The sequence below is a fragment of the Oncorhynchus mykiss genome, chromosome 6, assembly GCF_057628025.1.
Source record: "Oncorhynchus mykiss isolate SJ-2025 chromosome 6, ASM5762802v1, whole genome shotgun sequence".
NCBI classification, from domain to species: domain Eukaryota; kingdom Metazoa; phylum Chordata; class Actinopteri; order Salmoniformes; family Salmonidae; genus Oncorhynchus; species Oncorhynchus mykiss.
In genome coordinates this window covers 1,654,938-1,671,295 of record NC_143027.1, presented here as the reverse complement: position 1 = coordinate 1,671,295, position 16,358 = coordinate 1,654,938, and the positions used below count along the sequence as shown (strand labels likewise).

General features: G+C 44.5%; 1 protein-coding gene across 4 annotated transcripts in view; it reads left to right on the top strand.

Annotated features, from left to right (window-relative positions):
* cfap299 (cilia and flagella associated protein 299) overlaps positions 1-16,006 on the top strand; it is a 279,169-nt gene extending 263,163 nt beyond the window's left edge. For all 4 annotated transcript variants that reach the window (XR_016496474.1, XR_016496473.1, XM_090236841.1 and 1 more), the window contains 2 exons: positions 10,555-10,684; positions 15,500-16,006. Coding sequence is in view for 2 of the 4 variants with exons in the window: in XM_090236841.1 (XP_090092967.1) it covers positions 10,555-10,684; positions 15,500-15,592 (223 nt within the window). In the remaining 2 variants the exon portion in view is untranslated. The remainder of the gene's footprint in view (positions 1-10,554; positions 10,685-15,499) is intronic.
* The last annotated feature ends 352 nt before the right edge of the window (positions 16,007-16,358 follow it).

The following is a 16,358-nucleotide window of genomic DNA, read 5'->3' as shown; positions in this document are numbered from 1 at the left end:
AATAGATGGTTGAGGGTAGAGGAAGGACATCAGTAATAGATGGTTGAGGGTAGAGGAAGGACATCAGTAATAGATGGGAGAGGTTGAGGGTAGAGGAAGGACATCAGTAATAGATGTTTGAGGGTAGAGGAAGGACATCAGTAATAGATGGAAGAGGTTGAGGGTTGAGGAAGGACATCAGTAATAGATGGTTGAGGGTAGAGGAAGGACATCAGTAATAGATGGGAGAGGTTGAGGGTTGAGGAAGGACATCAGTAATAGATGGTTGAGGGTAGAGGAAGGACATCAGTAATAGATGGTTGAGGGTAGAGGAAGGACATCAGTAATAGATGGGAGAGGTTGAGGGTAGAGGAAGGACATCAGTAATAGATGTTTGAGGGTAGAGGAAGGACATCAGTAATAGATGGAAGAGGTTGAGGGTTGAGGAAGGACATCAGTAATAGATGGTTGAGGGTAGAGGAAGAACATCCGTAATAGATGGTTGAGGGTAGAGGAAGGACATCAGTAATAGATGGGAGAGGTTGAGGGTAGAGGAAGGACATCAGTAATAGATGGTTGAGGGTAGAGGAAGGACATCAGTAATAGATGGTTGAGGGTAGAGGAAGGACATCAGTAATAGATGGTTGAGGGTAGAGGAAGGACATCAGTATTAGATGGTTGAGGGTAGAGGAAGAACATCCGTAATAGATGGGAGAGATTGAGGGTAGAGGAAGGACATCAGTAATAGATGGTTGAGGGTAGAGGAAGGACATCAGTAATAGATGGGAGAGGTTGAGGGTAGAGGAAGGACATCAGTAATAGATGTTTGAGGGTAGAGGAAGGACATCAGTAATAGATGGAAGAGGTTGAGGGTTGAGGAAGGACATCAGTAATAGATGGTTGAGGGTAGAGGAAGAACATCCGTAATAGATGGTTGAGGGTAGAGGAAGGACATCAGTAATAGATGGGAGAGGTTGAGGGTAGAGGAAGGACATCAGTATTAGATGGGAGAGGTTGAGGGTAGAGGAAGGACATCAGTAATAGATGGTTGAGGGTAGAGGAAGGACATCAGTAATAGATGGTTGAGGGTAGAGGAAGGACATCAGTAATAGATGGTTGAGGGTAGAGGAAGGACATCAGTATTAGATGGTTGAGGGTAGAGGAAGAACATCCGTAATAGATGGGAGAGGTTGAGGGTAGAGGAAGGACATCAGTATTAGATGGTTGAGGGTAGAGGAAGGACATCAGTAATAGATGGGAGAGGTTGAGGGTAGAGGAAGGACATCAGTAATAGATGGTTGAGGGTGGAGGAAGGACAACAGTAATAGATGGTTGAGGGTAGAGGAAGGACATCAGTAATAGATGGTTTAGGGTAGAGGAAGGACATCAGTAATAGATGGTTGAGGGTAGAGGAAGGACATCAGTAATAGATGGTTGAGGGTAGAGGAAGGACATCAGTATTAGATGGTTGAGGGTAGAGGAAGAACATCCGTAATAGATGGGAGAGGTTGAGGGTAGAGGAAGTACATCAGTATTAGATGGTTGAGGGTAGAGGAAGGACATCAGTAATAGATGGGAGAGGTTGAGGGTAGAGGAAGGACATCAGTATTAGATGGTTGAGGGTAGAGGAAGGACATCAGTATTAGATGGTTGAGGGTAGAGGAAGAACATCCGTAATAGATGGGAGAGGATGAGGGTAGAGGAAGGACATCAGTAATAGATGGTTGGGGGTAGAGGAAGGACATCAGTAATAGATGGGAGAGGTTGAGGGTAGAGGAAGGACATCAGTATTAGATGGTTGAGGGTAGAGGAAGGACATCAGTAATAGATGGGAGAGGTTGAGGGTAGAGGAAGGACATCAGTAATAGATGGGAGAGGGTAGAGGAAGGACATCAGTAATAGATGGTTGAGGGTAGAGGAAGGACATCAGTAATAGATGGGAGAGGTTGAGGGTAGAGGAAGGACATCAGTAATAGATGGTTGAGGGTAGAGGAAGGACAACAGTAATAGATGGTTGAGGGTAGAGGAAGGACATCAGTAATAGATGGGAGAGCGTAGAGGAAGGACATCAGTAATAGATGGGAGAGGTTGAGGGTAGAGGAAGGACATCAGTAATAGATGGGAGAGGTTGAGGGTAGAGGAAGGACATCAGTAATAGATGAGAGAGGTTGAGGGTAGAGGAAGGACATCAGTAATAGATGAGAGAGGTTGAGGGTAGAGGAAGGACATCAGTAATAGATGGTTGAGGGTAGAGGAAGGACATCAGTAATAGAGGTTGAGGGTAGAGGAAGGACATCAGTAATAGATGAGAGAGGTTGAGGGTAGAGGAAGGACATCAGTATTAGATGAGAGAGGTTGAGGATAGAGGAAGGACAGGAGTTAAAACAAACCAAATAAAATGATTGTAAAATGCATTGTGTCTGTAAAATGTTTATAGTCTGTATAAGTTGCAAGTAGAAGCCTAAGTCTCATTGTTCATTGGTTTACTCCAATTAGGGGGGGGGGGGGGGGGAGGGTTAGAAAGTAATAAAGGAAAATGTATATTTTTTTAAAGATATGTATATGTATATATATGTATATATGTATATGTGTATATGTGTATATGTGTATGTATATACTGTATATACAGTGGCAATAAAAGTATGTGAACCCTTTGGAATTATCTGGATTTCTGCATAAACTGGTCATAAAATGTGATCTGAACTTCATCTAGGTCACAACAATAGACAACCACAGTCTGCTTAAACTAATAACACACAAACAATTATACGTTTTCATGTCTTTATTGAACACACCGTGTAAACATTCACAGTGCAGGGTGGGAAAAGTATGTGAACCCCTGGATTTAATAACTGGTTGACCCTCCTTTGGAAGCCATAACCACAACCAAACATTTTCTGTAGTTGCGGATCGGACCTGCACAGCGGTCAGGAGGAAGTTTGGACCATTCCTCTTTACAAAACTGTTTCAGTTCAGAAATATTCTTGTGACGTCTGGTGTGAACTGCTGTCTTGAGGTCATGCACACTGCATCTCAATCGGGTTGAGGTCAGGACTCTGACTGGGCCACTCCAGAAGGTGTATTTTCTTCTGTTGAAGCCATTCTGTTGTTGATTTTCTTCTGTGTTTTTGGTCGTTGTCCTGTTGCATCACCCAACTTCTGTTGAGCTTCATGTGGCAAACAGATAGCCTTACATTCTCCTGCAAAATGTCTTGATAAACTTCGGAATTCATTTTTCCATCGATGATAGCATGCTGTCCAGGCCCTAAGGCAGCAAAGCAGCCCCAAACCATGATTCTCCCTCCACCATACTTTACAGTTGGGATGAGGATTTGATGTTGGTGTGCCTTTCTTCCTCCACACATAGTGTTGTGTGTTCCTTCCATACAACTCAACTGTAGTTTAATCTGTCCACAGTATATTTTGCCAGTAGCGCTGTGAAACATCCAGGTGCTCTTTTGCGAACTTCAGACGTGCAGCAATGTTTTTTTTTTGGTCAGCAGTGGCTTCTTCCGTGGTGTCCTCCCATGAACACCATTCTTGTTTAGTATCTACGTATCGTAGACTCGTCAACAGAGCTGTTAGCATGTTCCAGAGATTTCTGTAAGTCTTTAGCTGACACTCTAGGATTCTTCTTAACCTCATTGAGCATTCTGCACGGTGCTCTTGCAGTCATCTTTAAAGGAAGGCCAGTCCTAGCAACAGTGCTGAACTTTCTCCATTTATAGACAATTTGTCTTACCGTGGGACTGATAAACATCAAGGCTTTTAGAGACACTGTTGTATCCCTTTCCTTTATACAAGTCAACAAGTCTTAGTCTTGGGTCTTCTGAGATCTCTTTTGTCTGAGGTATGGTTCACATCAGTCACTGCTTCTTGTGAAAACAAGATAGGGCAGGGCAACTCTAACCAACATCTAACCAACATCTCCAGTCTCATCTCATTGATTGGACTCCAGGTTAGCTGACTCCTGACTCCAATCTCCACTTTTGGAGAAGTCATTAGCCTAGGGGTTCACATACTTTTTCCAACCTACACTGTGAGTTTTTAAATGATGTATTCAATATAGACAAGAAAAATACAATAATCTGTGTGTTATTAGTTGAATAAGCAGACTGTGTTTGTCTATTGTTGTGACCAATTTATGCAGAAATCCAGAGTAATACCAAAGGGTTCACATACTTTTTTTCTTCTTGCCACTGTGTATATATATATATATATATATATTGCAAAAATATATATGGGGGATTGGAAGTGATTCAGACAATTACATTAGTCCAACGTTTGTAACCACTAGGCTACCCTGCCGTATGAGACCATGTGTAAACATCGGGACTTTGGCCACTAGTCAGCTCTACCTTGACCTCTTGGTCTACTTCTCTGCTATTCAAATCTAAAATCAGAACAGCAATATCTACTACCAATCACTACTGCTTGGCTTAAGTAAAGACATGTGGAAGTTCTTCTACTACCACAAAAATACTAGTTAAAGCCCCACCAATTTTTCTTCGTGGAAAATTACCATCTAGTTTTCTTTTAATATCTGGAAAAGGACACCATCGGTGGTGAAAGTGGGTTAAACCTCAGTCTGTTGTTTTATAATTGGAACATTGCAACAGTCTATTCTGAACGGAGGCTAGCTAGGCTGTGTTACTCTGTTGGCAGTGCTCTGTCTGCACTTACACAGCCGACTGCAGCTGAAGGCCTCTGGTCGTCCTGTCTTACCTAATGCTTTCCTGCGTCAAGTGTATCGTGTGTACGGTGGCCCTGCAAGATTTGGATGGTGAAGGTCCCTGTCACAGAGACTGTCTCTGCTTCCTGTCTTTACTGCAACATCAGACTGGGGATGCCTTCCAAATGGCTCCCTGTATAGTGCAGTGCTTTAGACCAGAGCCCTATGGGGTACAGGGTGCCATATGGGACACAGCCTGCCTGTCACTCAGAATGCTGACAGGGGAAGTTAGAAAACCCTTCAGTGGAAGCAGATGTCTCTGGAATCTGAACTTTCATGAAGTTAGAGAGAGACGTATTTTTGGGGGTCCCATTTTTTTTATTTTTTAGCTTCTCTAATTCCCCCAACCCTCCTACACTCTTAGACAAAAAGGGTTCCAAAAGGGTTCTTCTGCTGTTCCCGTTGGAAAACCCTTTTACGTTCCAGGTAGAACTCTTTTCGGTTACATGTAGAACCCTCTGGGGAAAGTAAAAACGATGAAATAGTTTCAAAATGTTGAATGCCTCCGCTCAGATTGCAAGGTGGCCTTTCTCTCCTATTGTAACGATGTACGCTGAGAGGCGGAAAGCAAGTTCACGGAGTGAATACATTTAATTAATAAATGGACAGGACAGGCTGTAGTCAATACCATAGACTATCATCTACACTTCCACAGGACAGGCTGTAGTCAATACCATAGACTATCATCTACACTTCCACAGGACAGGCTGTAGTCAATACCATAGACTATCATCTACACTTCCACAGGACAGGCTGTAGTCAATACCATAGACTATCATCTACACTTCCACAGGACAGGCTGTAGTCAATACCATAGACTATCATCTACACTTCCACAGGACAGGCTGTAGTCAATACCATAGACTATCATCTACACTTCCACAGGACAGGCTGTAGTCAATACCATAGACTATCATCTACACTTCCACAGGACAGGCTGTAGTCAATACCATAGACTATCATCTACACTTCCACAGGACAGGCTGTAGTCAATACCATAGACTATCATCTACACTTCCACAGGACAGGCTGTAGTCAATACCATAGACTATCATCTACACTTCCACAGGACAGGCTGTAGTCAATACCATAGACTATCATCTACACTTCCACAGGACAGGCTGTAGTCAATACCATAGACTATCATCTACACTTCCACAGGACAGGCTGTAGTCAATACCATAGACTATCATCTACACTTCCACAGGACAGGCTGTAGTCAATACCATAGACTATCATCTACACTTCCACAGGACAGGCTGTAGTCAATACCATAGACTATCATCTACACTTCCACAGGACAGGCTGTAGTCAATACCATAGACTATCATCTACACTTCCACAGGACAGGCTGTAGTCAATACCATAGTGGAAAGGGGTGCGTAACTGGTGGCGGGGAAGTCAGACGTAGGAGAGCAGAACTAGGTAGTGGCCGGACTTCCCCTTCCACAGGACAGACTGTACTCAATACCATAGACTATCATCTACACTTTGGCATGACAGACTGTACTCAATACCATAGACTATCATCTACACTTTGGCATGACAGGCTGTAGTCAATACCATAGACTATCATCTACACTTCCACAGGACAGACTGTAGTCAATACCATAGACTATCATCTACACTTCCACATGACAGGCTGTAGTCGATACCATAGACTATCATCTACACTTCCACAGGACAGGCTGTAGTCAATACCATAGACTATCATCTACACTTCCACATGACAGGCTGTAGTCGATACCATAGACTATCATCTACACTTCCACAGGACAGGCTGTAGTCAATACCATAGACTATCATCTACACTTCCACAGGACAGGCTGTAGTCAATACCATAGACTATCATCTACACTTCCACAGGACAGGCTGTAGTCAATACCATAGACTATCATCTACACTTCCACAGGACAGGCTGTAGTCAATACCATAGACTATCATCTACACTTCCACAGGACAGGCTGTAGTCAATACCATAGACTATCATCTACACTTTGGCATGACAGACTGTAGTCAATACCATAGACTATCATCTACACTTCCACAGGACAGGCTGTAGTCAATACCATAGACTATCATCTACACTTCCACAGGACAGGCTGTAGTCAATACCATAGACTATCATCTACACTTCCACAGGACAGGCTGTAGTCGATACCATAGACTATCATCTACACTTCCACAGGACAGGCTGTAGTCAATACCATAGACTATCATCTACACTTCCACAGGACAGGCTGTAGTCAATACCATAGACTATCATCTACACTTCCACAGGACAGGCTGTAGTCAATACCATAGACTATCATCTACACTTCCACATGACAGACTGTAGTCAATACCATAGACTATCATCTACACTTCCACAGGACAGGCTGTAGTCAATACCATAGACTATCATCTACACTTCCACAGGACAGGCTGTAGTCGATACCATAGACTATCATCTACACTTCCACAGGACAGGCTGTAGTCAATACCATAGACTATCATCTACACTTCCACAGGACAGGCTGTAGTCGATACCATAGACTATCATCTACACTTCCACAGGACAGGCTGTAGTCAATACCATAGACTATCATCTACACTTCCACAGGACAGGCTGTAGTCAATACCATAGACTATCATCTACACTTCCACAGGACAGGCTGTAGTCAATACCATAGACTATCATCTACACTTCCACAGGACAGGCTGTAGTCGATACCATAGACTATCATCTACACTTCCACAGGACAGACTGTAGTCAATACCATAGACTATCATCTACACTTCCACAGGACAGGCTGTAGTCAATACCATAGACTATCATCTACACTTCCACAGGACAGGCTGTAGTCAATACCATAGACTATCATCTACACTTCCACAGGACAGGCTGTAGTCAATACCATAGACTATCATCTACACTTCCACAGGACAGACTGTAGTCAATACCATAGACTATCATCTACACTTCCACAGGACAGGCTGTAGTCAATACCATAGACTATCATCTACACTTCCACAGGACAGGCTGTAGTCAATACCATAGACTATCATCTACACTTCCACAGGACAGGCTGTAGTCAATACCATAGACTATCATCTACACTTCCACAGGACAGGCTGTAGTCAATACCATAGACTATCATCTACACTTCCACAGGACAGGCTGTAGTCAATACCATAGACTATCATCTACACTTCCACAGGACAGGCTGTAGTCAATACCATAGACTATCATCTACACTTCCACAGGACAGGCTGTAGTCAATACCATAGACTATCATCTACACTTCCACAGGACAGGCTGTAGTCAATACCATAGACTATCATCTACACTTCCACAGGACAGGCTGTAGTCAATACCATAGACTATCATCTACACTTCCACAGGACAGGCTGTAGTCAATACCATAGACTATCATCTACACTTCCACATGACATACTGTAGTCAATACCATAGACTATCATCTACACTTCCACAGGACAGGCTGTAGTCAATACCATAGACTATCATCTACACTTCCACATGACATACTGTAGTCAATACCATAGACTATCATCTACACTTCCACAGGACATACTGTAGTCAATACCATAGACTATCATCTACACTTCCACAGGACAGGCTGTAGTCAATACCATAGACTATCATCTACACTTCCACAGGACAGGCTGTAGTCAATACCATAGACTATCATCTACACTTCCACAGGACATACTGTAGTCAATACCATAGACTATCATCTACACTTCCACAGGACAGGCTGTAGTCAATACCATAGACTATCATCTACACTTCCACAGGACAGGCTGTAGTCAATACCATAGACTATCATCTACACTTCCACAGGACATACTGTAGTCAATACCATAGACTATCATCTACACTTCCACAGGACAGGCTGTAGTCAATACCATAGACTATCATCTACACTTCCACAGGACAGACTGTAGTCAATACCATAGACTATCATCTACACTTCCACAGGACAGGCTGTAGTCAATACCATAGACTATCATCTACACTTCCACAGGACAGGCTGTAGTCAATACCATAGACTATCATCTACACTTCCACAGGACATACTGTAGTCAATACCATAGACTATCACTAGTATAGAATGTTCAACATGTTCAACATGTTCAACATGACTAGTATAGAAGTTCAACATGACTAGTATAGAATATAAACCTGTTCAACATGACTAGTATAGAATATAAACCAGTTCAACATGACTAGTATAGAATATAAACCTGTTCAACATGACTAGTATAGAAGTTCAACATGACTAGTGTAGAATATAGACCTGTTCAACATGACTAGTATAGAATATAAACCTGTTCAACATGACTAGTATAGAAGTTCAACATGACTAGTATAGAAGTTCAACATGACTAGTGTAGAATATAGATCTGTTCAACATGACTAGTATAGACCAGTTCAACATGACTAGTATAGAATATAGATCTGTTCAACATGACTAGTATAGACCAGTTCAACATGACTAGTATAGAATATAGACCAGTTCAACATGACTAGTATAGAATATAGATCTGTTCAACATGACTAGTATAGACCAGTTCAACATGACTAGTATAGAATATAAACCTGTTCAACATGACTAGTATAGAATATAAACCTGTTCAACATGACTAGTATAGAAGTTCAACATGACTAGTGTAGAATATAGATCTGTTCAACATGACTAGTATAGACCAGTTCAACATGACTAGTATAGAATATAAACCTGTTCAACATGACTAGTATAGAAGTTCAACATGACTAGTGTAGAATATAGACCAGTTCAACATGACTAGTATAGAATATAAACCTGTTCAACATGACTAGTATAGAAGTTCAACATGACTAGTGTAGAATATAGATCTGTTCAACATGACTAGTATAGAATATAAACCTGTTCAACATGACTAGTATAGAATATAGACCAGTTCAACATGACTAGTATAGAAGTTCAACATGACTAGTGTAGAATATAGACCAGTTCAACATGACTAGTATAGAATATAGATCTGTTCAACATGACTAGTATAGAATATAGATCGGTTCAACATGACTAGTATAGAATATAGATCTGTTCAACATGACTAGTATAGAATATAGATCTGTAAACATGACTAGTATAGAATATAGATCTGTTCAACATGACTAGTATAGAATATAAACCTGTTCAACATGACTAGTATAGATCTGTTCAACATGACTAGTATATAATATAGACCAGTTCAACATGACTAGTATAGAATATAGATCTGTTCAACATGACTAGTATAGAATATAGATCTGTAAACATGACTAGTATAGAATATAGATCTGTTCAACATGACTAGTATAGAATATAGATCTGTTCAACATGACTAGTATAGAATATAGATCTGTTCAACATGACTAGTATAGAATATAGATCTGTTCAACATGACTAGTATAGAATATATATCTGTTCAACATGACTAGTATAGAATATAGATCTGTTCAACATGACTAGTATAGAATATAGATCTGTAAACATGACTAGTATAGAATATAGATCTGTTCAACATGACTAGTATAGAATATAGATCTGTTCAACATGACTAGTATATAATATAGACCAGTTCAACATGACTAGTATAGAATATAGATCTGTTCAACATGACTAGTATAGAATATAGACCAGTTCAACATGACTAGTATAGACCAGTTCAACATGACTAGTATAGAATATAGATCTGTTCAACATGACTAGTATAGAATATAGATATAAATATAACACTACTATTACTAATTATCTGTAGAAACCAATTAGGAAGTTGTATTATTTAATTAACTAACACTTTCTATTTGTTCCTAGCTTCTACAACTGGGAGACCCAGGTGTCCACGTCCAATGTCAGCGCTAACTACCAGGTGATCGCTGAGAACTCCAGTGGTCTGCTGTTTAAGAACAAGACAGACAGAAAGATTCTCAACGTGGACCCTAAGGTAGGCTATGTGGTGTGATGGTGTTGTGCTCTCCTCTGGTCTATGTTTCCCAGATAGAGAGACAGCGACAGAGACAGAGAGAGAGAGAGAGAGAGAGAGAGAGAGAGAGAGAGAGAGAGAGAGAGAGATGGTGCTGCTGTCAGACAAACAGAGTTAGGTCCCCTGCTGACTGTCAGACAGACAGACAGAGTTAGGTCCCCTGCTGACTGTCAGATAGACAGACAGAGTTAGGTCCCCTGCTGACAAACAGAGTTAGGTCCCCTGCTGACTGTCAGACAGACAGACAGAGTTAGGTCCCCTGCTGACAGACAGAGTTAGGTCCCCTGCTGACTGTCAGACAGACAGACAGAGTTAGGTCCCCTGCTGACTGTCAGACAGACAGACAGAGTTAGGTCCCCTGCTGACTGTCAGACAGACAGACAGACAGAGTTAGGTCCCCTGCTGACAGACAGACAGAATTAGGTCCCCTGCTGACTGTCAGACAGACAGACAGAGTTAGGTCCCCTGCTGACTGTCAGACAGACAGACAGAGTTAGGTCCCCTGCTGACTGTCAGACAGACAGACAGACAGAGTTAGGTCCCCTGCTGACAGACAGACAGAATTAGGTCCCCTGCTGACTGTCAGACAGACAGACAGAGTTAGGTCCCCTGCTGACTGTCAGACAGACAGACAGAGTTAGGTCCCCTGCTGACAGACAGACAGAATTAGGTCCCTTGCTGACTGTCAGACAGACAGACAGAGTTAGGTCCCCTGCTGACAGACAGAGTTAGGTCCCCTGCTGACTGTCAGACAGACAGACAGAGTTAGGTCCCCTGCTGACTGTCAGACAGACAGACAGAGTTAGGTCCCCTGCTGACTGTCAGACAGACAGACAGAGTTAGGTCCCCTGCTGACAGACAGAGTTAGGTCCCCTGCTGACTGTCAGACAGACAGACAGAGTTAGGTCCCCTGCTGACTGTCAGACAGACAGACAGAGTTAGGTCCCCTGCTGACAGACAGACAGAGTTAGGTCCCCTGCTGACTGTCATTAAACACTGAACAGGGTTCTACAAGGTAACTCCACCCTAATCCACTGTCTGCTAGTTCTGGGTGTTAACATAGATCTCTTTCCTCTCTGCTGGGGGCAGAGTGGGAAGGGAAGGAGCTTTGTGGAGCAGCACAACTATTTTGAACAACGAGTTGCAAACTGAGCTTTAGGGACATATTGAGTTCTGCTGTGTTGTTGAGTTCTGCTGTTAAGGGGCGAAATCAAAATCGCTCCAGCTGCGGTTGAGCACCGCCCAGCTCCGACCAGAGCAACGCAGAGTAGAGCAGACCAGGCTGCTTATTAAAACACTAGAGGCCCTGGAAGCCAGACAGAGCAACCAGCAACCACCCACATGCCCAGAACCTAGCCCAGTCCTGAACAGCATGGCACTGCCCCAGCCCAGCTCAACCCAGCCCAGTTCAACCCAGCAAAGCACAGACCCAGCCGTGGCAAAGTACAGACCCAGCTGTGACAAAGCACAGACCCACACAGACCCAGCCGTGGCAAAGCACAGACCCACACAGACCCAGCCGTGGCAAAGCACAGACCCAGCCGTGACAAAGCACAGACCCAGCTGTGACAAAGCACAGACCCACACAGACCCAGCCGTGGCGAAGCACAGACCCAGCCGTGACGAAGCACAGACCCAGCCGTGACGAAGCACAGACCCAGCCGTGGCGAAGCACAGACCCAGCCGTGACGAAGCACAGACCCAGCCGTGGTGATGATTATAGAATGTTTGCCTGATGTTGCAAGAACCTTCCCATATCACATGTAGTCTGTTCTTTAAAGGTTCCCAGATCACATGTAGTCTGTTCTTTAAAGGTTCCCAGATCACATGTTGTCTGTTCTTTAAAGGTTCCCAGATCACATGTAGTCTGTTCTTTAAAGGTTCCCAGATCACATGTAGTCTGTTCTTTAAAGGTTCCCAGATCACATGTAGTCTGTTCTTTAAAGGTTTTTGCACCCTATTAGAAACATTGTAGAATCATCCACCCAACTGGACAATTTTTGTTTTTTGCTTTATGTAATCTGGGTGGAGGGGCCCCAGCTGTTCCCATGCTCACACCGCTTTATGTAATCTGGGTGGAGGGGCCCCATCTGCTCCCATGCTCACACCGCTTTATGTAATCTGGGTGGAGGGGCCCCATCTGCTCCCATGCTCACACCGCTTTATGTAATCTGGGTGGAGGGGCCCCATCTGCTCCCATGCTCACACTGCTTTATGTAATCTGGGTGGAGGGGCCCCAGCTGCTCCCATGCTCACACCGCTTTATGTAATCTGGGTGGAGGGGCCCCATCTGCTCCCATGCTCACACCGCTTTATGTAATCTGGGTGGAGGGGCCCCATCTGCTCCCATGCTCACACTGCTTTATGTAATCTGGGTGGAGGGGCCCCAGCTGCTCCCATGCTCACACCGCTTTATGTAATCTGGGTGGAGGGGCCCCATCTGCTCCCATGCTCACACCGCTTTATGTAATCTGGGTGGAGGGGCCCCATCTGCTCCCATGCTCACACTGCTTTATGTAATCTGGGTGAAGGGGCCCCAGCTGCTCCCATGCTCACACCGCTTTATGTAATCTGGGTGGAGGGGCCCCAGCTGTTCCCATGCTCACACCGCTTTATGTAATCTGGGTGAAGGGGCCCCAGCTGTTCCCATGCTCACACCGCTTTATGTAATCTGGGTGGAGGGGCCCCATCTGCTCCCATGCTCACACTGTTTTATGTAATCTGGGTGGAGGGGCCCCATCTGCTCCCATGCTCACACTGCCTTATGTAATCTGGGTGGAGGGGCCCCATCTGCTCCCATGCTCACACTGTTTTATGTAATCTGGGTGGAGGGGAATATATACAAGTTTACCAAGCTAATCTGTATGAGACATTTAGAGGTGTATGTATCATACATTTAGCAGAGTAACATGTCATCTGCTCCCATGCTCACACTGCCTTATGTAATCTGGGTGGAGGGGCCCCATCTGCTCCCATGCTCACACTGCCTTATGTAATCTGGGTGGAGGGGCCCCATCTGCTCCCATGCTCACACTGCCTTATGTAATCTGGGTGGAGGGGCCCCATCTGCTCCCATGCTCACACTGCCTTATGTAATCTGGGTGGAGGGGCCCCATCTGCTCCCATGCTCACACTGCCTTATGTAATCTGGGTGGAGGGGCCCCATCTGCTCCCATGCTCACACCGCTTTATGTAATCTGGGTGGAGGGGCCCCATCTGCTCCCATGCTCACACTGCCTTATGTAATCTGGGTGGAGGGGCCCCATCTGCTCCCATGCTCACACTGCCTTATGTAATCTGGGTGGAGGGGCCCCAGCTGCTCCCATGCTCACACTGTCTTATGTAATCTGGGTGCAGGGGCCCAAGTCACCCTGGGAAATATGTTTAGCCAGGCCCAGAAACGACCAAATCTTTAAAAAGAGGAATGTTCTGAAAACTATAGCTATGTCTGATAACATCCTCTAGCTGGGATACAGGTTGTTTCTGGCTTTTGGACCTTGTTGGATTTTAAACACATTGTAAATTCTAAAACAATTACGCTGAGTTCATTTAGTTAATTGAGTAATCTAATAATCTAGGATGTTAGTTCAAAGGATTTGTGGATATTTCCCAACAGTGTTTCTCCTCTAACCATGCCGTCTGTAGGCCTCACCTGGTGTTCCTGCCATCTGTAGGCCTCACCTGGTGTTTGTTTCCTCTGTAGGCCTCACCTGGTGTTTGTTTCCTCTGTAGGCCTCACCTGGTGTTTGTTTCCTCTGTAGGCCTCACCTGGTGTTTGTTTCCTCTGTAGGCCTCACCTGGTGTTTATTTCCTCTGTAGGCCTCACCTGGTGTTTGTTTCTTCATTAGGCCTCACCTGGTGTTTATTTCTTCATTAGGCCTCACCTGGTGTTTATTTCCTCTGTAGGCCTCACCTGGTGTTCCTGCCATCTGTAGGCCTCACCTGGTGTTCCTGCCATCTGTAGGCCTCACCTGGTGTTCCTTTCCTCTGTAGGCCTCACCTGGTGTTTATTTCCTCTGTAGGCCTCACCTGGTGTTTGTTTCCTCTGTAGGCCTCACCTGGTGTTCCTTTCCTCTGTAGGCCTCACCTGGTGTTTATTTCCTCTGTAGGCCTCACCTGGTGTTTGTTTCCTCTGTAGGCCTCACCTGGTGTTTATTTCCTCTGTAGGCCTCACCTGGTGTTTATTTCCTCTGTAGGCCTCACCTGGTGTTTATTTCTTCATTAGGCCTCACCTGGTGTTTATTTCCTCTGTAGGCCTCACCTGGTGTTTATTTCTTCATTAGGCCTCACCTGGTGTTTATTTCCTCATTAGGCCTCACCTGGTGTTTATTTCTTCATTAGGCTTCACCTGGTGTTTATTTCCTCTGTAGGCCTCACCTGGTGTTTATTTCCTCTGTAGGCCTCACCTGGTGTTTATTTCCTCTGTAGGCCTCACCTGGTGTTTATTTCCTCTGTAGGCCTCACCTGGTGTTTATTTCCTCTGTAGGCCTCACCTGGTGTTTGTTTCCTCTGTAGGCCTCACCTGGTGTTTGTTTCCTCTGTAGGCCTCACCTGGTGTTTATTTCCTCTGTAGGCCTCACCTGGTGTTTATTTCCTCTGTAGGCCTCACCTGGTGTTTATTTCCTCTGTAGGCCTCACCTGGTGTTTATTTCTTCATTAGGCCTCACCTGGTGTTTATTTCCTCATTAGGCCTCACCTGGTGTTTATTTCCTCATTAGGCCTCACCTGGTGTTTATTTCTTCATTAGGCCTCACCTGGTGTTTATTTCCTCATTAGGCCTCACCTGGAGACAACTCGTCCAGGACGCCCCTCCAGTCTGAACTCTACAGCCAAGTCGTCATCTATGACCACATCACCAGAAGGACCTAGCCAATCACCTTTCACTGTCTCCTCCCTGCTACAACATCACCAGGAGGACCTAGCCAATCACCTCTCACTGTCTCCTCCCACCACATCACCAGGAGGACCTAGCCAATCACCTCTCACTGTCTCCTCCCACCACATCACCAGGAGGACCTAGCCAATCACCTCTCACTGTCTCCTCCCACCACATCACCAGAAGGACCTAGCCAATCACCTCTCACTGTCTCCTCCCACCACATCACCAGAAGGACCTAGCCAATCACCTCTCACTGTCTCCTCCCACCACATCACCATAAGGACCTAGCCAATCAGTTCTCACTGTCTCCTCCCTGCTACCACCACCTCACACTGCTATTAAACACATACTGGAAGTCACTGGACGCCTCTAATGTGATGTAATAAAGGTTGTCCCCCCATCAATGTGGTGCTCTTTCTCCTGTCTCTTTCTATAAGCCTCTCCACCTGGGTGTGGGGACTGAGGACTGATGACAGTGCAGCCTAACTATCCTGTAGGGTGCTGTGCTACACACTGAATGTGAAATCCCATGGAAAACCCAAACAACAACAGAACAGACCGTCAGACCTTATGGTAGACTTTACCTCTGATAGAGTCTCATCTTATGATCATATCTACAGACCTTATGGTAGACTTTACCTCTGATAGAGTCTCATCTTGGATCATATCTACAGACCTTATGGTAGACTTTACCTCTGATAGAGTCTCATCTTGGATCATATCTACAGACCTTATGGTAGACTTTACCTCTGATAT